Consider the following 23,912-nt stretch of genomic DNA (forward strand, 5'->3'; position numbering starts at 1 on the left):
TCAGTAACAGGCAGAAAATCAGTAAGAATATAAAAAACTTGAATAACTATTAACCAACATGAAACAGTATTTATGGAATATTCTAATCAATAGCAGAATACACAATCTTTTCAAGTGTACATGAAACATTCACTAAGGCAGACCATATTCTGGGCCACATGACAATCACATTAAATCTAAAGGACTGAAACAATATAAAATACACTCTCTGATCCTAACAGAAACTAGAAATTAACAGAAAGATAACTGGTAAAACCTCTAAATATTTTGAAATTAAACTATATATATCTACAAAATATCCCATGGAAATTTAAAAATACTATAAAATGAATTAAAATGAAAACTTACCATATCAAACATTGTCAGGTATAAGAAAAATAGTGCTTATATAGCATTAAATGCTTATATTAAATTTTAAAGAAAGACCTTAATCATCTAAGGTTCTACTTTAAGAAACTAGAAAACTAACATATTAAACCTAAATAAAGCAGAAAAAAAAGAAAGAATGATACCCATGGCATTCAATGGAATAGAAAATTGAAAACCACAGAGAAAGACCAAAGAAACAAAAGGAATTTCTTTGAAAACATTAACAGAATTGATCAATGTAATATACTGTTGTCAGGAATAAAAAAGACATCATTCAGATCAAACTGACATTATTAAAAGAATAAGAGAATGTTATGAGTAAGTTTATATCAATAAATTCAACGATTTCAATGAAATAGATTACTTGAAAGATACAACTACCAAAGCTCACTGATGGAAAATAAAACCAGAACACCAAACCCTGAATAACTCTGTATCTATAAATGAAATTAAACTTTTATTTAAAAACTTTTCCACAAAGAAAATTCTAGGGCCAGATGGGTCAATTCTTCCAATTTAAAGAAGAAATAGTATCAATTCTACACAAACTCATCAGAAAAAAAGAGAAGGAAAACTTCTACAAACCATTTTAGAAGCTCAGTTATTACCCTGATTCCAAAACCAGATATTACAAGGATATGACACAAAAACTAGACCAATAACCTTCATGAAATAGATGTAAAAATCCTCAATAAAATATTAGCAAACCAAACCCAGCAACTTATCAAAATATTGGGGAATCAGATCAAGTAATACACCATGACTAAGTGAAATTTATCCCAGGAATGTATAGTTCAACACTTGAAAAATCAGTCAACCTAATACACTGCATTAACTAACTTAAAGAGCAAAACATACTAAATGATAATGTCCACAACACAGAAAAAGTATCTAACAAAATTCAACACCTGTTCAATGATACAAAGTTCAGCAAACTGGGAGTGGAAATCTTTCTCAACCTGACAAAGAGCATCTACAAAAAATCTACAGCTAATATATATTTAATGCTGAAAGACTGAATGCTTTCCCCAACAGGTCCAGGAACAGAACAAAGATATCAGTTCTCATCTCTTCATATCCAACACTGTACTGAAGGTCCAGTTAGGGAAGCAAAGCCTACTGACCAGAAGAGAGATGCAGAAACGTCCTTACTGGCAGACAACACGGTTTGTCAGTTCACGAACCACAGAACATGTTACGATGTGAATTCTTAACAATTTTGAAATGATCTGAGAGACCTTACTCCTCCTTTCTTTGTTCTTTTGATTGTTTTCATTCAGTCTCTTTATTTTACTAATCCTGCTTTGCAAGTATTTTCCCTTGCAACAAAAACTTGAAAATGTACTGGAATTACAATGGGTCTAAATTCTAAATAAGGAAAATGAGTTCTTTCACTCAATAAACTCACACTGAGGTGGAAATATTAAGAATTTCATCAGACAACAAATAACGTTTTATTAGGGGTAACAGGCGTTTACATCAATACAGCTACGGTGGGAAAAAAGTGTTACTGGCTTGACCAACCTAATGAAATGTTAAGGTTCATACAAAGTACCTGCAATTTTTCAAAGTCGAGAATTAAAAGCAAAACCAACTCAATTTTGTGATCAAAACACTTTCTTTGATAAGGCTGTTTAGCACCATTTGCTATCATTTAAAAATTCTATATGTATTCCAGAATATTCTTTCTTAAAGTAAACAAATCCTTGAGATTTTATTGTAGTCAGACGAAAGATTTTTTTAGTGACACTTACTTCAAATGAGATACTTTGATCATTTCAATGGGTGATTCGTCATTGCCTCGTTCACCACGAAAAGCGATACTCCTCCCTTAAATTGCAAATATTAAAGAAAATGTGAAGATGCACATAAACATATTAAAAAACAAGAAGCTGTGCCAATGTCATCTCATCAGTGCTACCCTCTACTCTCCTATACTGTCTTTAATTTGCCTCTAAGCTGTTTCTAATAATCTAAATTCAAAAAGTATTCTTTAAAGTATTACAAGTTAAAGACCAATAATTTATTACTTATATTCAAATACCTACTTTATCAAAAGATATCTTCATTTATTATACAGTTTCTTGAACTCCTTCTACGGTTTCTTTCAAATAATTTTAGAAATTCAGAAATTCCAATTTCTAGAGTTTCAATGCATTAATGGTAAAGCAATTGTCTATTGTAAAACTGTTATATTTAAAGTAATACAAACATTCCCATGCTTACAAATGCTAACTAGTGGGGAAAACACTCATTAAACAGGTATTTAAGATTTCTTGTCAAATGTGCAAAATATTCAACTAAAACATTTTGACATGTTCCTATCAAAAGTTTCTATAAACTGAAATTGGGGAAATAATAAGAATTAGTTAACTGCCAAATAAGCTAAATGGTTTTCTGCATTTAAAAAAAATGCAAATTCTATCTTATGTCTGAACAAATATATCTTAACATCTTTTCCTCAATTTTTATTTGAATTAAACAGAAGAGAAAACACACTCAAAGATAAGTGAGGACCTATATACCTCCCTGCTCTTCAATGCCATCAAATGGAATCTCACTGCTGTTTGCCAACCATCCCACATACTTTCCTGACTGTTAGTCCGATGCTCTATAAAAGACAAAGCTATCAAAGTCAACAGTATACGAACTCAAATGTCCCACATAAGGAAGCCAGCACCTATTATTTAGAAATTTGTTCCTCAAAAATAAACCAATGTTTAAGTTATCTAATGGTCCTGTATTTAAGCTGAATGGAAAAAAGGAACAGGCTTTCTTTAGTGAATGACACTGGAGAATAACATTTCATCCCTGGGCTAACATGTAACTAGACAAATCCAGTGATGGTTTGCTGGCAAAATCTGGGCATAGGAGCCACTGGTCAGGTCACTTCCAGAGATCAGAATACCACCAGACAAGAGGTGGGGCTGACTGCTTGAAGTTTAGTGACTCTTGTAAGGGAGAACAACTCTATCTTGGAAATACATATTGAGAATATAAGGAAACAACCATATCCTTGATTTACTACACACACATACCTTATTGGTTCAAACTACATATATTTATATTGCTAGACCACTTTACAGAAACCACAATTTTGTTTAAAAACATCTATTTGAAATTGCTAAAACCCTCACCTTATATTATCTTCAAATTCTTCACTTTGAAACAACTCATCAGGTTATAGGTTTTTAACAATTCTGCACAAGTTACTTTATTGGAATGTAAAAATTGAGTTTCCCTACTTAGTCAGCCAGAGACTATCAAAAGTGGTAAATCTGAACATTTAAAAATGATCCTTACTGTAAGTTTTTAAAGGGCTTCCTACAAAGGCCGAAATTTTGAAAAGAAAAAATAATAGAGTCTAACTACAAAGATGTACTTTAAAACTGTACTTTTGGTAATATAAAACAATGTACTTAAAAGTAGAACTGATATTATATTTATTTACAAATCTCCTTAGGCTAATATTGCTCCATTTCACCATGTACTTGTGTTAACACAGTTTCCATACAAACAATGATAAGCCTTCCTAGGGCGATTATTACAGGGCAACAACAACAAAAGGAGTATATAAACATGATACCGGAAAAAACCCAAGGCTAAAAAGAAGTACTTTGGAACATGTTTTATAAATAGCAACATCTTTGATCAATATGACAAACTGTTTAGAAGCTTTTAATAGTCTAACTACACAAACCTGTTGGAAGATCAACCAGCTGAAGCTCATTTCTCACTAATCCCATATTGTTTGGCGTCGAGGTAGCAAAAGAAAGAAAACCAGTCAAGCTCGTCCACTCAATACCCCTGTAATGAGAAATTAAAGATTCATCTATCACCTGTTTCCATTTGAAAAATTTATTTGAAAAATTGAGATTTTCCTAGAACCTGAATTTTATTATCTAAATTATTTAAGAAGCAACATTTATATGGTCTTTCATTTGAGACTACATTACCATATATTTCCAATAAATATGAAATTATTTCTAATGAAAACTCTATCACCAAATGTAATGACACGATAGTTATCAGGATTTAAGACAGCATTAAAAGGACTATTAAAATCTGGCAAGAGTCACATCACAGTAGTTTCCAAGAACTCCACTGCTTAAAAATAAGTGGTATAGAAATATTTCAAGCAGACTGCTTAAAGTTGGGTACATTTAGGAATTTCATCAAATTTCAAATTTCCTAGTTGATTAGCAAGCAGAAATTCCTAAAGCAAACAATACAAAGAGAGCTGTTAGATTTGGAAGTGGTGGAAGGGTCCAAATGGTATATCAATTAGAGAAAAGGACAAAAGAAAAATCTCAAAGAGACAGACATGATGACAAGACAGCACCCTACCAACCTAATCCCTGAAGTCTCCTTTCTGTGGCACTCACAGTAGATGAGTCCATGTCTTTTTCCCACTCACATTAACTTGAGAGTGTTCACCATCATGGTTCACAAAGAATGGAAGAGAGGGGAACACGGGTTGAGTGGACCATTGGAGTCATAAGAAAAAGCAAGAAACTACTGTTATCCTGCACTGCTGAAAAGGCATCACAGGCTGGCTGGGAGGAAGTCTGAACCTTTGTTCTATATGCAATTGCTCAGCAGCAATTATGGGACAACCATTTTTAACAGTGTATCATCTATGGCTACCTTCATGATATAGTGGCAGAGTTAAGTAGTTGTGACAGAAATTTTATGGCCTAACACTCTGTTAGACTGAAGGAAGGACGTCCAAGAAAAGCCTAGACTCCCCTTCCTGTCTGTTAGTTCCATACACATTCAGAGAAGTGCTTTCCTCACTGTTTACAAGTGTTTCAGGATATAACAGAACATGGAGTGTCCGATTACTCGTAATCTAGCAGCATGAGCATGGTGCCTTTGAGCAGATCCCAGCAGCAGCTTGTGTATCTGCTTCCTGCTGATCAACTGAAGAAAATAAAAATCAAGTTGGACTTCAAAGTGGATTAGATAAGAAGGGGATTATTTCTCAAAAGAATGAAACTCTTATTAAACACAGCTGAGCACCACACTGCTCTCAGGAATGGAAACTAATATCTAGGTTTAACTACACACTAAGCTTTATAAAAAAAAACTAGAAGAATAGCAGCTCATTTTCTGACTCGATCTAGGCTTGCTGGATTTACCAACTACCGAACAACAAACCCTTACGTCTATCAGCAGGTGTATGGGATTCTGACTCCTAAGGGTTCCCAAGTTGGGCCTGCTGGCCTCTGCTGGGGGTGCTACAGAGTCTACTTTTCAACTCTAGATGGCTGCGGGAGCACACATCTTCTGAAAGCGCTCAAAGCTCTATGAGTATGTGAAACTAACTGCAAATTTACAGACAAAATAGAGATCATTTTACTTTCCATAAATTATTCAATTTACTCAAAGCAATACTGAGTCTCACATAAACACTGATACTCATATAACCTACTGTTACAATAATTCTTGACGCTGAAAACAGTACTGGGCTGTATTACTGTAAATTTAGCCTACTTGACAAAAACAAACTGATAAACTAAGAAATCTAATTATTTAAGAAAACCTCCAAGTGCCATTTGTTTTCTTCTACATATCTTCCACTGGATTATAAATATCAACGCTTTTGTTTGCTTATAGAAGATGCTCTACACATATTTGTAAAGCATAACTAACTAAGACAGCATGGCTTAAAACAACATGGACACACACAGCCCTTGGCCATGTGTATGCATAAGATTCAAATACTTACGATTAAGTGGTTTTAAAAAATATATTTAGTCAAGATAGAAAAACAACTTTCTAAAAGTTGGTCTTTAGTTTACATATGAGTATCTAGAACGCACTGCCTTCATTGCTTTTTCACACAGATGTGAAATTTATAAAGGTTTTTAATTGTAGTACTATAATTACATTAATTGAAACACAAAGACAGCAAGACTTTAGCATACTCCTGGATATCATCTCTGGATATGAAATGTGAATTGTCTTCAACATGGCGATTAAGAGAGAAAATTCCTACTAAAAAATGAAGCATGTTTGTGCGATTATTCACAACATCAACCTGTCTGAGCAGCATATCCTGACGAGTCATCTGATATTCCCAGTAACACTTTATAATTTCAGTATCACTCAATAACATATTATTATAGCATGTGTAAGTCCTATATTCAGTGACATCTATGACCTGAATGATACAGGATAACAAATCTTACTTAAAATGAATAGCTCACTGTTAAACTAGCTATTTTGTCTTAAAGACTTCAGTGTTCAGAAAAAAAAAAGAAAATGTTCTTGATTTTCCAGAAGCATGTATTAAATTCTTAGCAGAAATCCTGGCTCAGTCAATATTTTCATCTTATTGCCAAAAGGTTTCCTACTAATCTATGTGCATTTTGTAAGCTGGAAATCTAGCACATGTACTCTAAGTACAAAGCTCAGTTCTGAAGCCTGAAAGGCCCACTCTGAATTCCATCTACCTTTTCACAAATCACTCCCTCAAAAATACTGTTTCTTCTGGAAACTGGGAATAATATTCGTGCCTACCAAACAGAGTTGTAGTGGGGATTCAATGAAACGATGCATGCAGAGTATTAGTATTTAACACAATCCTTAGAATAAGTACTGATTAAGTGGAGAATTTTGATTGGTTGGTGTAGCCATAAAAGGTAATACTACCCACAAAGCCAAGGGTGAAAGGAAATACCAAGAGAAGAAATATAGACAGCAAAGAAAGGAATAGAGAAAGTATCTGCAACGGCAACAGGGTCTACTAGACAAAGAGAAAAAGATGAGTAACAGCCTGAAAGTTTCTTCGCATGTGTAAGTCACTGTACCCAGAACGCCTAGGGCTTTTGAAGACATCACCACTCCATGCAAATGTACGTAGCAAGACACTGGAGGGGTGAGCATAACGTGGCCATAAACAGTCACCTGTGCCACACCACAAAATAACACACTTGAAAGAATAGGGGAATGTCAACTTTTCAGGAACTTCCTCACAATAAGAAGCTGTGATACTGAAAGAGCTAACCCTTTCCCCCTCAGAAAAAGCTCTTATTCAGAACAATGTTTTCACTAAGGTTAACTAAGAATTTTAGCACACATGAGGCCTGTAATTACAGAAGATAGAATATGGACTTCTATATTTGTTAGAAAATCATCCAAAAATATTGGAAATTCAATAAATTCATATCATACATATGTAATTTTACAGTCCAACACTGGAGAAGGCAAAGAAAGGAAACCAGCCATTTTTTGCAATCAGCAAAATAATGCTATGGAGCAGATATGTATGTATACACTTGAAAACAGAAAAGGACATTATTCTCCCTCACACATCTCCGCATACACAGCACCTGTAAAGCAAGGTAACAGCTCAAGATGAAAAAAGAAATGCTACAGTTTGGTCCTTTTCGGATGGTGGCTACACAAAGAAACAAATGAGATTAATTAACAATTAAAATGACTTTATTAAAATCTTTTACAAATAGTCCTACTAATGAATCTATATAGAAATGATAATATATCACCTGAACACAGTAAAGGAAACACGGTGATTTCCCATTAGAGAATGGCCTAGACCTTAGGACAAATAAATATGATGTAGCAATAAAAGTGAGAAAAAATTCTCCACTGCGTAACATTCTTTACAAAGCAAAGCAACAGTACTCATCCCTGATGAACACAGCCAGTAGCTGGACACAAATACTTATTATTCCAACTTTTTAGCCAAAAATCACTGCTGTAGAGTATTCAATGTAGAAAAGTCTATGAGGACTTTTTTCTGGTATCTGGCGTGATTGTTTTCTCCACGTCACAAGGCACACTCACTTGACTTCACATGAGTGGATGCTCAGCTCCTTGTGCAGCAGCCCACTGGTGAGGTGGTACACCAGGACAGAACCGTTACCTGTACCTATCAAAATGATATAACGGAAGAGACTTAATCTAGTGTCAGTTCAGATATTTCCAAAAAAAAATCTTTTCTCAAAATTTTAATTATTTCAAATACTTATCTTTTATAAAAGGGACTCAAGCTATGTTAAGAAAGTGAATTTCTGTTTTCCCTCTTATGAAAAATGGGACTAATCTCATATGCTCTGTAATTCTGTCTAGTCCAGGAACAGATTTTTCACAGCACGACTTCAAAATCTAACTCAATACACATAAAATCTGAAGCACTTTACTAAGCTTTCTTACACATGGGAATTTATACTTTATTAGATTTGGAGTGTTCATTAAACTGGTCCCCAAAAGGCAGCTAGCGGAACTCATTAACCAGATTTTTATTTTCTTTACAAAGATTCTGTTCTTTTTAAAATATACACTTAATAAATCATGAGACAGTAAAGAATGGTGGTTAACTGTGGATTTTGTAGCCACAGGAGTCTGTGTTAAGCCTAGCTCTGTCCTATGGTCTTACAAATTACTTACCCACACTAAGTCTCTGTTTTAATCCCTTTAACATGGGAATAATAGAAAAGCTATGTTGGAGATTAAATGAGAAGATCTACATAAAACACTTAGTACAGTACCTGGTACAAAGTATATGATTACCACTATTTCTGTTATCTAATTATAGTTTGTGTTATTATTAAAGCTTTTCAGGGTCTCAGGTAGTGTGTCTAAAATTTAATTAGAAGGGACATGGCTACAGTTGAGAAACTAATGTTTCAGTCCTTAAGATGTTTTTATAAATAAAGCAGAAAATTGAACAATTGGTTGATATAATCACTTTCTCACTGCACATGACTTAAAAGGATGAATGGATTCATACAAAGGAATAGAATGGAAATAACAGAATAATAATAACAGAAGGAAAAATGCAAAGCAATTTCAATTTTAGCTCACTTGCTGAATAAAGCTTCAGCTTTGCAAAATTATTCTAGTAAAATGCAATATTATACTTATTTTCATTTATCTTTTTCACAATAATACCTTGAAATACTGAGAAAATATCTAAAGATTACTAACGCTTTTCGAGATCTTCATAATAATGAAATGGTTCCTACATTCGGAAAATTTTGATGAGGCTGAAACTATGGTCTAATACTCCAGGGGAACCAGGAGAAGTAATTCTATAACTGAAGTGTGCTTCTCTTCCCTTAGGGACTCTGCAAAAGTTTAGACACTTATTTTATATTTTTTGCTTTTACTTTGCAATTATACTAAATGCGATAAATGACTTAATATTCAAAAACCAATACAATAGTTTATTCTAAAATAGAAATCTCAAACCCTGACTTACCTCTTACTATCTAGCCATCCCAAGAAGTAATTTTCTCCAAGAAATAGACACAAAGCCTAATTAGGTATATTGACATTACGTATACATATACAGACAAATCCTAATTAAAATTTCTGTAAGAGGTTTAATATGAATCAATAGCTTAAAATATTTACCTGCATTTACATAAATCTGGACACATGTACCCACAGACTACTGACTTTTAAAGTGCAAATCACTTTCAGAAGTTAATAATGGAAAAAATGGGAAAAAAAGAATACTGCCAAATATTAATACTCAAGTGAGCCTTTAGTACTCACAAGCCAGTCATCAGGCTGAGACATACTAACAACAAAATAAACCTGCTCAGTTTTCATTTTAGAAAGAAAAAAAGTAATAAAACAATCATAAATCACTTTTATAGACTTGGGGAGAAAGCCAGATGCCAACCAACATCTTAAGAAAAAATGTTAACAATTTCAGACAAATATTCTATTTCTTACAATTTTAGAGCAATGCATTTTAACCTTACATACTTAATAGCAAATTAAAATTTGGTTTTCTTTATAAAGAAAATTAGGTTACTCACATTACTACAAAATTAATGTGACAGGAAGTTGAAACCTAGACCCAATTTTTCTATCTACAACATAGAAATTTGCAATTTTAACCTACAAGGCAAAATCTTATAGAGACCATATAGCTACCTTAAACAACATTTAATAAACAAAATTCTTAGCCAATGAAGATTATCACTGTTGTTAAGCTATTAACCATGACTATATCACTAGTTAATGAAAACCCAAAATGACATGCACAGAATGAGCCTCAGGTGAGCCAAGAACAGACAGGGAGTCCAAACAGCATCCCACAGGACTTCCTCCTGACATTTCAGAAACGCACCCGGGACATCAGGGCCTCTATCATCCAGTGTTATGTGTATGAGTTATCACTGTGATTGAAAATAAATAAATGAAAGACTAGTGGATTAAAAAAGACAAAAATATTTTAAGATGACTATTACACGATTTCTCTTAGCCTCTTTCTCCTTAGTGTCAACGAGAAGAAAGGATTTTCTAGTAACTGGCAAGCTTGAATGTCTTATAAAATGTAAAACAGGCACCTAGAATTAAAAAAAAAAACAGCAGTCCTCACCAACAGCAAGCAGCGGCTGATACATCTTGATGTTTTTTGTGGTCAATGGTGGGCACATACGGATAGCAAACTGCGGGGAGGGCAGTCCTGAGAGCAGCCCCGTCAGCAGGAATTTCAAGTGCACTTCCTGCAGAATGGAGCTTTTGGGATGTTCTTCCCCAGCAATTGCGCTTTGCCCTGATTTGTAATACAAATTCAATTATGTTAATTACAACATACAAGGATCTTAACAATCTAAAGAAACTTTCAGTGGAAATACTCTCCACGCCTAAAAGAAATACTCTTCAGGTCTAGAAAAGTATCTTCATGTCTAGAAGGTGCGCTCCAGCACTCCAGTCTCTGCTCTTGGCTCTGTGACTTAAATTTCATTGTCTAACATCTCAAAAGATTACTCCAGAATATTGCTATCCAGAAATCAGGGACTTTCATCTTCTAAGAAACACTGTTTCAACCAAAGTTCCCAGTATTAGGGCACCAAAGGCAGATCAAGAGGACTTGGTTAGAAAGCAGTCTCCCTGGGGTGGGATGTGCACCACATTCCCAACCTTACTGCCTTTCTGGAGGGTTATTTTTCAATCTGATGCATTTTCTAAAGTGCATATAAAATAGGTAATACAAACTGCAGGGTTAAAGCACTCACTCATTTAGATTTCTAATATGAAATCTTCTTAATGTGTAAATGTAATTACAAAAACATAAGCTTTGTAACTAAATACTTCATATATAAATATGAAAAATAAATACAAAAATAGATATTAATAAATTATATATACATAATATATAAACTATCACTGTCAATAGTTAGGACTCAAATAGCATTATTTACAGATACAGCATTCATACACTTAAGATTATCAAGTCTCAAGCTAAAAAGATGACTCCAATAAAAACCATTCTAACAAAATGTTAAAATGAAGACTACGACAAAATCAAGACCATTCCTTAAAAAGGGTACATATATTTTCTTGCTATAGACCACTACTGAATATTGGGATTAAGTTGTCAAAAATCCATAAAAAATACATGAATGCATATAAATGTAGATAGAGATGCACATATATATATATATGTACTGTGAAGAGAAAAAATGTAAATAATTACTAGGAGTGGGTGATGGGACTCTGAATACTGCAACCTTTTGAGGCTGTAGAGTTTCAATAATTATGCTATTTTAAAATCTGTAAGATATATAGAAAAAATTGGTGATGATAAATCAATTTATTCAAATACAATCATCCTAAGGATCTACCATACAATCGATATAAACCTTTGGTAGCCAAAGACAGTCTAAAGGAACGGGAACTTCAACAGGTAGGTACCATGTTTACCAACGCCCAGTAGCCGGGAGCTGTCTCTTGGGAACTGCCATGTTTTCCTTCAAGAGGAATCTTGAATTTCCATCTTCCTTAAGAGGCAATTCAAGGTAGGGCAGATTAGGCCTTTACTAAGCAGCAGCCTTTACCCAATGAATATAAATCAGACCTCTGTATTAACTGAATTGCTTTCAATTATCACTAAGTACATAGTGAATTTCAAATTAAAAGTTTAATTAAAAGTTTTAATTAAAATGTTTTCAAGTAACAAAGCTTTATTTATTTAATACTTTTAAATCAACTACATTGTCAAGAACTGCTATACAATCTGTATCCTATTATATTTGAAAAAATGTAATTTATATCACTTAGATACCTAAGCAGCATAAAATTTCAATCTCCTATGGTCTTCATATTACTGATTCATTCTTTGCATGAGTGTTTATAGTTATTTTCATTTTAATATTTTATATTCAGTGCAGACAAGGTCAATTAACTCAGAAAATTGTGTTACTGATACAATGAATTTTATAAAGCAAGTATGTGTCTAAATTCTTCATATGGATTTATGTCTGGAAGGTAAAGAAAGAATTTTTAATGTAAGTGTCACCGAGCAAAAGGTTTTAAAAGCAGCAGGAATCATGAGAAAACAGAAGTCTGAAGAGGTCAGGTCTTGCCTAAGATCACACAGCGAGGCAGCCAGGCCTAGAGGCCGTGGCCAAGGTGCAGGCTGCAGGCCGGGGTGACTGGATTCACATTTTGGCTCTTCCACTTAACTGGCTGTGTGATTTGGGGCAAATTTTCTTAATCTCTGAGTCTCAGTTCCCACATACATAAAATGGAAAAAATAGTAATATCTACCTTGCAAGTTTGTTGAGGTACTTCATAAAGCATTTAGCACAGCACTTAACATAGTTCTAAGCACCCAATAATGTCATCTCTCATTACAATGATTAATAACGTAATTCTCTTTCTAGCACATCATTTATCTAGCATTTGAATAAAAAAATCTACCAGATAATATTAATTTTCAATTACATTATGTAAAAACAAATAATGATATAGAAAATCCTTTATAAATTGCCACAATTTTAAAGGAATTGCTTGGCATATTTATAATTTCTAGTTATATAATATTTAAAATCCAAGTCTTTATTCCTCCTTTAATATGTATGTCCTACAGTAATAATTTTGAAGCAATATTTTATCTGCAAATAAATATTTGTTGAAAATAAGAAATGTCAAAAAGTTAAAATACTTTTTTCTAATACTGCTAAGTCACTTTTTTCCTTCAATAAACATTACTGCACATCTAGAATGTACAAGGAAGGCTCTGTGCTGAGTGCTGGGGATACGAAGCTGAACCAGTGTCCCACTCTTGATTAGGGACCACAAATGAAGAACATTTCAATCAGGCCTGGGAGATTAAAGAAAGCAATACTTGAGGTGAATTATGAATTAGGAGTAGCAAAAAGGGAAAGAGAGGAAGCATATATTCAATTCTGACCTGAGGGACCAGCCAGAGGGACGGAAGCCCTGAGGATGTATGGTATGAGTAGCAAGGGCTGTGTCTAGTAACCACATGTCTACTGTCATCTCTTCTTTCAGATCAGCATCTCGTGAATGAACATCATCTACTTACAACAACTATAAAGCCAATCTACGCTACTTCAGGCACTTTTACAATTAAATATTTTATACCCCTCTGATTTCTTTAGGAAAAAAGAATTCTACATTTTGGTTTTCTCAAGTATTAACTTTGACTTTTTATTAATTGTAAACCAGTGACTATTTATTTTGCCCTTCAAAAAGAATACCTGATATAAAAGAGAAGTAAAGCTTACCGATCATATTATCTAAGGAGAGGTCCGGGAGTTTATTCTGTAGCACTCCTACAGGAATTCCACAGAAAGACACTGGTGAATATAAAGGTGACACACCAGAACTACTGCAAAGACATAATAATTACATGGTTTTTTACATATTAAAAACCTGCATCACACATTAGTAACTCAAATTAGTAACTTCAGATCATGGCATACTACCCGTTTTCACATTGCTTCTTCATCTTACCCATAGGTGAAATATCTCTAGCAGTTTTACATAATTCTCTAATAATCCAAAGTCTTAATTATCACTTCAGAAATTTTTTAATAGGAAAAAACCCTGCTATTTTTATGATTCTGGTAATTTTTTAAAAAGAAGCAACAGAAAACAAACAAAAAAAAGATCCTATTGATTCCTTTACCTGTTCCGGGAATTTCGACTGCAAACAGCAGACTTCAGTTCCCATATCATGACCCTGCCATCACTCACTATGAGGGCAGCTGCATTCTCATTGACAGGACAGCACACCATACTGAAGGGACGGACAGTTTTTGTCACCCTGATTGCATCACACTGGCTTCGCAGATCATAGGTAAGCTCCTGGACAGGATCTGGATCTTAACACAGTATTGTTTTCTTTTAAATTTCAAAAGCAAACACCTCAACATACTTCCATTTGTTTTAATTTAAATAAAATCTCAACTAAGAAAACATATCATTCCTTCACTAATGCAAGGTTTGTCAAGAATGGCTTCCCTTTTTACAATTATTACTAATTTCTTCAGTATACAAAGATAACTCACTTAATGAGTTTAATTTTAAAAATAACAACTGTAATCAAGATAACTTATCCTTAATACTTTTTAAATAAAGTAAATGCTTAAAAGGATCAATAGTGACATGTGATTAAATAATGTACAGTGTATGTATAGACCACCCTAATTTACAGCTATCTATAGTAAGTCTGAAAATAACTACTTTACAAAAGATGTGAAAGTCACTTTCACCTCTGCATAGTACATCAGTTCACAAAGCATTATTTGTATTCTCTAGGAAAGACTGAAAATGATGACTAAATAAATTCTCAGGAGACTTACTAACCTATGCCATTTTACAACGGAAATTCCTAAAGCAGGGAGGTCAAGAGGGTGTTACAATAAAGGTAATATAAGGTTGGACTTGTGCTAAAGGAAAACTCGTAGAAAGTAGTATCTACTTGGCTCATGGATACAATCAAGAAAGAATTATAAAATGTGATTTTCTTTGCTGTACATAGGAAATGCACTATTATAACACAAATAGATTAATGTTGGGCTTGTGCTTTTTTATGCCCCATATTATAACCATATTCCACTTTTTCAAGGCCAGGATTATCATTAACTCTATGCTTTGCCTGGTGTTTGCCACATGAAGCTTTAAAAATAATTCTGAAGAAAAATGTAATTAACATTATTGTGAGGTATAAACTTACCTGGTTCCTCATTTGAAGTAGTGAAAACGCTATTATAGGATCTTCGAACACGTAAAGTTATACAACCATTTTCATGTAGGCAAAATAAACCATCACGCTGAAAGCAGGGTATTACCTTTAAATAGATGATGCGTTATTTTTAAAAACACAATAGATTAAAAAGTACATACTGTAAAAAATTCATAAACTTATATTTAGATAACATGGGCAAAAAACAAAAGAAAAACAGTAATACACAAATAATCCCCAAGCTTTAGAGCTATATGCTAAGCATTTAAAAAATACATTTATAATCATAAAAAATTTGTCTTTATCCAGGTAACTTAAATAGTATCTCCAGATCAGTGAGAAGAATTTCTAGTATATCTCAAACAAACCGAAGTACAGGAAAATAAGGAATATAAAATAACACTTAATCTTTACATGAACAAAAGAGAAAGTAGAACTAAGGACTTTTAAAAGATTATGATTTTTCTCAATATAACATTCATGATCAACCTTTAGGGATCTAATTTATAAAATGATACCTGCAGAAATGGAACTCCTGTTCGTTCTATTGCAATCACACCCACTGTTTGATTCACCTCAAGGTCAAGGATTAAAATCTCTCGAGGGTAGAGTAACAACATGTGATTCCTTTTGGAAGGCAGATATGCCAACTGAAGACAATCATTGAGAGTCATGAATTCAGCACTGAAAAACGTAAACATTTACTTGAGGCACTGAGAAATGAGTCAAAGACTTTATTCCTATCAGAGAAAGCTGATAAAGGATTGAAGTTTGTACTTTCCACATAACAACTAACAAGAATACAGAATGTAGAGCTGTTTCCTGAAATGACCAACAGGGGCTAGTAGCTAAAACCTAGACCTCTACTGTGTGCCCAAATCCAAGTTATTACAATACAGCTTGGATTGTAATACACAGTACTCCAAATCCAAGTTATTACAATAATACAGCAAAGGTTAGAGATGTACTTGTAAAATTTTTTTAAATCTACAGTAAGAATACAGTATCTACAGTAAGTAATCTTACAGTGTAAGAATAAGTCTGTGATATGAGATGGTAAGGGACAAATACTATATGGCATTCCTAAGATAGTAGTTTTATTTTTATTTTGCAATTAGAAGTACTAAACAGGCAGATGAAATCAAGACTCAGGATTTAAACAAACCCTTTTAGGGCAATTAGGGCTTCTGGGTCAGGAGTCAGTGGACTACCTGCATGGCCCTGGACAGGTTACTTCCTCTATTTGGCCTCCATTCACTTTCAAGCTGCCTTATATCTTTTTTTAAACAAAGTAGGGTATTTTATTCACCTATCACAACATTTGCTTGTATAAATAAAACTGATGAAACTATCTATATAGGATTGTTAGACTGTTTAGAGTCTCAAAAAAATCATTTTAGTAATTTGTGATTGTTGCATATATTTAATCATATTTTTTATATTAAACATTGGAAGAGACATGTAATTGCATACTATTTTCTCTTCATGTAGTAATTTTATTAAAGGGTTTTGAAATTAAAATAAAGTTTGATGAGAGGACTAGCGGGAGGGATATGGATTGCATTAAAATCCTGGCTCTGCCATTTCCTAGCTGGGTGAGCATGAGTAACATATTTATAACAATGTGGGACTCAATTTCCTCATCTGTAAAATGGACACAGTACTCCTATTCAGGATTGTGTTAAGACTATATGTACTAGTGTACATGTGTACCCAGAGCAGTTCTATTTGAAATTATTAATAATTCATTTCTCCCAAACTCAACATGAACATGATTCATATGAGAAAACATTATATAAATCATAACTTATAAAACTATTCAGACTACATTATTCACTTATGACACAATCAATGAAAAATAAATAGAAAGTTCTCTTAAGATGGGACAATCAAATTACTTCAGCACAGGGTGGAGGACAAATCATGGTTTAATATATAAAATGGTTTAATAGATAAATCAGGTTTACATATGGTTTAATATGTAAGAATGATATTTACATATAAATTCAGATATATTAATAAAGCAGTTTGTATTTTACCCTGTTTTTTTAGGTGACTGCCCACAAAGTCTACACAGAATAATCTTAGCATATTGAAAATAAAGCCTTTTTAAAATCAATGCCAAAAATGCTGAATAAAAATATAACAATCATAGCTCTACGAAAAAGTGAAATCTATCTCTGATGCATAAAATTAGTTCCTTAAAATTTAATTCAGTTACAATTTCTGAAATAATAGCTTGCATTTATTAAATGAATGCTTACTAGGTATCAGCCATTATGTTCGAAGTTACTGCATCTATTAATCCTTACAACAATCCTATGAAATCCTTTAAAACACTATTTTAGAGACAGGGAGAATGAAATTTAGGCAAGATTAAGGAATTTTCTGAGTCACATAGCTACAATTTCCCCTAGAATCCTAGACCTTCACCAGTATGGGAACCCTCTACATGCATTAAGAAAAACACCCACCCACATTTTACTTAATGAAACTGTGCAGCATTTAAGTCAGGAAAATGTATTTAAAATGAAAATCCAGCCTTTGTCCCCAATTTTAATGTATTCAGTAACTCAATTTTAGAATCATCTATTATCAGAAGTCAAAAACTTTAATCTGTAAAAAAATCGTAAGGCAGAGTTCAGCACAATTTGTGGAAACAAAGGGCTCATGTTAAAAGCTGAATCTCCTCTTAGGAGAGTATTTTTCCTCTTACAAATTTAAAATTGGACACTGGAAAGGGTGAGATGAGAAAAATCAATCTTAGTACATTCTTCCGAAATGATCTTTTCATGAATGGATGATAAATAGATAAATGTTGAATAAACAGGTGAATTTTGTTACTCTTACACTTTCAACTTACCTAGGTTTCTCTTGAGTGATTAAAATTTTTACTTTATTAAGAGCCTTCTTTGCCCCTGTGGCTGCAGCCAGCTTGTTATGAGCTGGGCTAGAATGTGGGCTGGATATGTAAACTTTTTTCCCAGGGCCTGAGGGAGGCTTGGATGGAGAGAAGTCTGAGATGAATACAATACCCTCGCTGGTGAGTACTACATTGAGAGAGGCAAAACTCTGATTAAAGTTTAATCAAGTTTAGCATAGAGTTTTATTCCAATACAATTTTGAGAGCAATATAATGATAATTTTAATAATATAGAACTGGCAGTGTTGTGCATTTGTAACATAACAGGAATGTTCTCCAAGTTGAAGTGAAACAGGTGGTCCATTATAATTCATCAGTGGCCAAGCTCAGCAGTCTAAATTAATGTTTTATATTAAAAAGATACCAGAAGGTTCCTGGAAGAACAAATGTTTGTTCTTTGAAATAAATTCAGTGCACGGACTTTCATTAAAACCTTTTTCTCGTTATATCCCTTAACTTTAAAATCCAAAGACTTTTCAGAATATAAAATCTGCAGAAGAAAAAAAAACCCATAAGAAGAAGCTTTGTATATCATACTTAGCTAAATTCAAATATTTGATTTGATGATACTAATTTTTTATAGTTGTCATGAGCTACTCAGTCTAAAAATACTTTTTTCTTCTTGAGCATCAGATTGAGTCTTAAGATGCATAGAGTGTTTCTTTATATCTAGAGTAAAAATAGAGTGCCTACAGAGGCTTACTAAGTGTACAGGAAACAGAAATATTTAAGAGGGAAGCACCACATTTAGCAATACAAATTAGCCTTTTTATGACTGAAAAAATAATCTGTCTTAAAACTGGGGCTGACTAATACAAAGATTTCTGAGCAGAAAAAGCTTATCCACCCTGGCTCCCCACAGTTGGTGAGGCTGCTTTAAGCACAGGGAACAAAAAAGTATTCAAGAGTTATGACAATCCTCCTACATTCAGTGAATAAGTCGATGTTAGTCACCTGATGCTTTGAAACTACAGTGCTTCCGTCACCCAAATTACAGAGATGCAGGAAATTAGCTTGAGGCCTTGTCTCCTTTTCAGATTGCAGAACTCATCTTTCAAGGTCCCATTTGTTTCCCTTTGTGAGGCCCTCCCTCCTGACTGCCAGATAAATGAGCCCTCTTCCGGACTCCCACAGCACCGCACCTCATAGCAAACCCATGCGTGAGGGAGGGAGTGCATGCATGCACACATTCGTACACATACATGATTGTAAGCAAAACCTAAACACACTGCACTGCAGCTACTCACAGCCACATGTCCCATTTTAGTTTCTGCTCATCTGCCCTTCTCTTTGTCCTTCAGCACACACATACACACACCTCTCACAAATGCCAGTAAAGACAAGTTAGAAACAATTCTAATCCAAGGAAAAATTCTCTACCAGAGCTAATTAATTCCCTTTGTCCTTTGGGTTTTTGATCAGATATCAAAATGAGGCCTTTGATCATTTTATTTAATACAACAATTTGCCCACTCCCATCCTTCCATTTCCCTCCATTCCCTTTACCCTGTTTTATTTTTTTATACCACATGTAAGCTCTTAATATACTAGAATCAATTAATTCATTATGTTCAGAGTTTATGATCTCCCTCTCACTAGAATGCAAACTGGATGAAGGCAGGAGTGCTTGTCTGGGTTCACTGATCTATTCCAAGCTCCCAGATGATCTGACATAGTAGCAACAAAAGAATTACCTCTTGCATAAATGAATAGATTTTCTAACTCATTTAGTCACAAAAATATCTGTCTAAAAACAAATTTCATTTTTAGATAAGCAACTAAAATATCAAAACCACATTGACAAAAACAACCTCTGCAAAAAAAAAAATTATCTTGGGCTTATTATACATTGTTCCTTCCATGCCTCTGTTCATGGTGCTCAAAACACATGGCACTATTTTAAACAACTTTTTTTAAAAAAGGAAGAATAGAATTTGGCCACATACTAAATAAAATCCTTAATGTTGGTCCTTTAAATGTTCCTCGAAAAACAAATTTAATCAAATCTGAATGAGAAGGGCACAGCACCTCCATCACCTGAATAATCTAATTCACGAATTCAACACAGTGAAGGTATAGCTTTCTAATTTTAATTTCTAACTATCAAAATACTTGCAAATGATAAGACATTATGATTAAGTGTCTGCATTAGGAGTTGTAGATACATGGACTAGATTTGCTTCTCCACTTTGCTCAGCTTTTTTAACATTATAGATGTATGATGTACATTGTGTGTATCTTACACCTACATCTTTAACCGTATTTAATACCTCAACTCATTTTTCCACAAGAAAACTACTACTCACAAGTTAAATGTGAGGGATCAAAAGGGTCAAAAGAAAAGGAAAGAATGTTATCTGCATAGCTCTTCTTCCACAGTTTGGTGCCAGTATCTGCATTCCAGAGCACAATATAATTTGGCGGATGGATAGCAAGCAGCAAATCCCGGGAAGCATCCTGATTCCATAACCATTGAACATCTGTAAAGACCATATAAACAAAGGCAAAATTCAGAAATCACCCACTTCAAAACACCTGGCTAACATGTCCTTGACACTGAATTTTTTTACATAATTTTACATATCTTGACTCTCCTTCTTCCTCCCAGTGTTGCATAAATGTGTGCACCAGGATGGCAGAGTAAAAGCTATTTTATATAAAAATGAGATGTCTGAACATTAAGATCTAAAAATCAAAATTTCCAAGTAATCTGAACTATTACTTCAAAGAAAATACAAGGCAATTTGCACTAATGATTACTTAAAACTTTATGACAAAGACTGTCCTAGCCAGCTTCAATAATGTCAGAGTCTTCTAATGTTTCAGTGGAATTACTTACTGGGATTTTGCAGTTTCATGTTTTTTCACAATAAACAGGATAGGATAAAGATCTAGTTCTATACCCAGTACATAGTACAATCAATCCCTCAACAACACAGATCTGAACTGCATGGGTCCACTTATACATGGGTTTTTCCAAATAAATAGATTTGAAGTTTTTTTTGGAGATTCTCCTTTCTCTAGCTTACTTTATTGTAAGAATACAAAATATAATACACATAACATGCAAAATATGTGTTTATCATCTGCTAATGTTATTATCATAAGGCTTCCAGTCAACAGTAGGCCAAGAGCAATTAAGTTTTTGAGGAGTCAAAAGTTACATGCAGACTTCTGACTGCATGGGGGGTTGATCTGGTGCTCTGCATAGTTCAAGGGTCAGCTGTAAGTACTCAATAAATATTTTTTAAATAGTCATTTAAAATATTCACTCTGTCAAGAGAGACACTCAGTCAAAGTCTGAGTCTAAAGAATTCTGTATTGGTTTTAGGTCAGTAACATAAACACACAAAGAAATAATCTATAAGAAAAGGAAAATAAAATTTTGATCATCTCTATTAGTGGAAAGTAAGCACTGAGGACTAATTCACAACAGCAGTATGGCCAAGTTTACTTCTAGCTTAGCTTTTAAGATTGTTTATAGCAGCTTAATTTTTCTCAGTATGTTTGACTGAGGCCAATGAAATTAATGCATTGTACCAAGCACCAACCAGCTGAGATATGAGGAAATATGCCCAGAAGTGTATTGATAAGGAAAAAAAAGCTAGATTTACATCAGCAGAGTAGGATAAGCACAATCAAGAGAAAACTGGGAAGTGACGAAATTAAGTGAATGGGGGAAAAAGCCCACTCTAGGAGTAAGTGCAGTAACATAAACACTTGGCAGAGCACAGACTTTCCTCACCCTGAATAGGTTTGGCATGCTCTTGAATCTCACACTGAGCTATTCCTGCTGCTACATCCCAAACGATGATCTTCCCATTGACATCAGCAGAAGCTAAGCGCAAGGAATATGGTGAGCCGATATGGTGGTGATAGTTTTCCCTGGCCCATTTAACCTAGTATCAGAAAGAAATCAAATCAAGTATATACTTTTACTAAATAAAACTAAACACCGTTTTCATAAAACATTAACCCCACACATGTTACAAAAATATTTAGAAATAATAAGAAACTGGTTTCCATTTTGAAAGTCAGACATTTTTATTATTTATACGATTTTTTAAAAGTTGCAGTTAAAATAGTTCTGAAAAACATAACTATGTCCTATCTTTAAAATATAAAAAAATGATGTACAGCGTTAATATTTTAGGGAAACTCAAAAACTTCAGAATACTGTATCATAAAATGGTATCATTGTTGGTATACCATTTGATCTATACTGATGATATACTAATGATCAAATGGTTCAATTATAAAATCGAATACGGCAAATCATCTAAAATTCTGAATTGCTAAGTTGAATGTTTTTCTGTATTCTTTTCTTCTAATTTAAAGGAGATACTTAGAGGTACAAAAACCTTGAAGGAAAAAACAAAAGCAAACAAAAAACTGTCGTTTTCATAAAACTGGAAAAAATGTTAACAATTTTTTCTCTTAGAAAAGAAAAATGTATGTTTCATACCTCTAGCAACATCATTATAACAGAATTTTTATAAATAAAACAGAATTTCAGCACAAATCAGGTTAATCCTGAGCATCAGATACTGACAGTTAAAAGTCAAAAACAAAACAGTCTTCACCTCAGCCAAGGCCTTCCCTGGTGACAAGCTCGCCTCCTCTGGCTCAGCATCCTGTTTGTTTTCTTCACAGCATTTAGCACATAATAGTTTGTAATAACTTTATTCACTTTGTTTTGACCAACCCATGACCTGTGAGCTCCAAAGGGCAGAATCATGGGGCCTTGTTCACATTTCTATTCCCATATCTTACACGGCACCCCAAGCTGGTGTCCAACAAATATGTGTTTAATAAATGAACCTCACCACCACACAATCTTCAAATATATACATATATAATCATATGTATACAGGCCCACATAGGTGTATATATACATGTAAACACACCCATACATACTGCAATGGTAGAAAAGGATATGTTAACCAATTCCAATAGCATTCACAAGAAACAGAAATAAAAAGTTTTCTGAACTTCAGTGTTAATGAGCCTTAATGTTCTCCTATAGTACATCTTTTCCTTAGGCTAGAATATTTTGAATGAAATATATATGTGAATATATGTTCATATGCATATATGCATGTTTATCTTTGAATGTGTGTGCATATATACAGTCAATCCTCATTACACACGCACATTCCCAGCTGAAGTGGAACAAAGTGTTCTTGCTTCAGCTCTCATAATGCAAACAAGTGTCTTTTTGAGGTCTATCTAGTGTCACTCCTTTTTGCACTTTTGTGCTTTTTGTTGATTTCACTGTTCAAAATAGCCCCCAAGCACAGTGCTGAAGTGCTATGCAGTGTTCCTAAGCACAGGAAGTTATGATATATCTTACTGAAAAAATACATGAGGTAAGCTCTGTTCAGGCAAGAGTTATAGTCCTGTTGGCCATGAGTTCAAAGTTAACGAATGAACTTATATTAAGATGTCTTTTAAAAGAAATACATAAAACAAGGTTATGTATTGACAATTTGACAAAAATGCTGTGATTAGAGGCTCACAGGAACCTAACCTACATTCCCCTAGGAGGTATCAATGCTTTAGTATTTGCTAATTCAATGTCTGTGGCCACTGTTCACAAAATGAAACTACAATGGATAAGAACTGTGTGTGTGTGTG

The 23,912-nt window shown here is 33.8% G+C and overlaps 1 protein-coding gene across 2 annotated transcripts in view; it reads right to left on the minus strand.

Annotated features, from left to right (window-relative positions):
- Positions 1 to 23,912, minus strand: part of WDR11 (WD repeat domain 11) — a 53,221-nt gene that overhangs the window by 25,084 nt on the left and 4,225 nt on the right. For both annotated transcript variants that reach the window (XR_012132985.1, XM_073240301.1), the window contains exons 3-13: positions 22,021 to 22,174; positions 20,582 to 20,755; positions 18,216 to 18,402; positions 15,871 to 16,036; positions 15,344 to 15,458; positions 14,294 to 14,489; positions 13,890 to 13,993; positions 10,733 to 10,909; positions 8,182 to 8,266; positions 4,070 to 4,176; positions 2,124 to 2,199 (exon numbers count right to left, since the gene is read on the minus strand). Coding sequence is in view for 1 of the 2 variants with exons in the window: in XM_073240301.1 (XP_073096402.1) it covers positions 2,124 to 2,199; positions 4,070 to 4,176; positions 8,182 to 8,266; positions 10,733 to 10,909; positions 13,890 to 13,993; positions 14,294 to 14,489; positions 15,344 to 15,458; positions 15,871 to 16,036; positions 18,216 to 18,402; positions 20,582 to 20,755; positions 22,021 to 22,174 (1,541 nt within the window). In the remaining variant the exon portion in view is untranslated. The remainder of the gene's footprint in view (positions 1 to 2,123; positions 2,200 to 4,069; positions 4,177 to 8,181; positions 8,267 to 10,732; positions 10,910 to 13,889; positions 13,994 to 14,293; positions 14,490 to 15,343; positions 15,459 to 15,870; positions 16,037 to 18,215; positions 18,403 to 20,581; positions 20,756 to 22,020; positions 22,175 to 23,912) is intronic.

This window comes from Manis javanica, chromosome 7, assembly GCF_040802235.1.
Source record: "Manis javanica isolate MJ-LG chromosome 7, MJ_LKY, whole genome shotgun sequence".
Classification (NCBI taxonomy): Eukaryota; Metazoa; Chordata; class Mammalia; order Pholidota; family Manidae; genus Manis; species Manis javanica.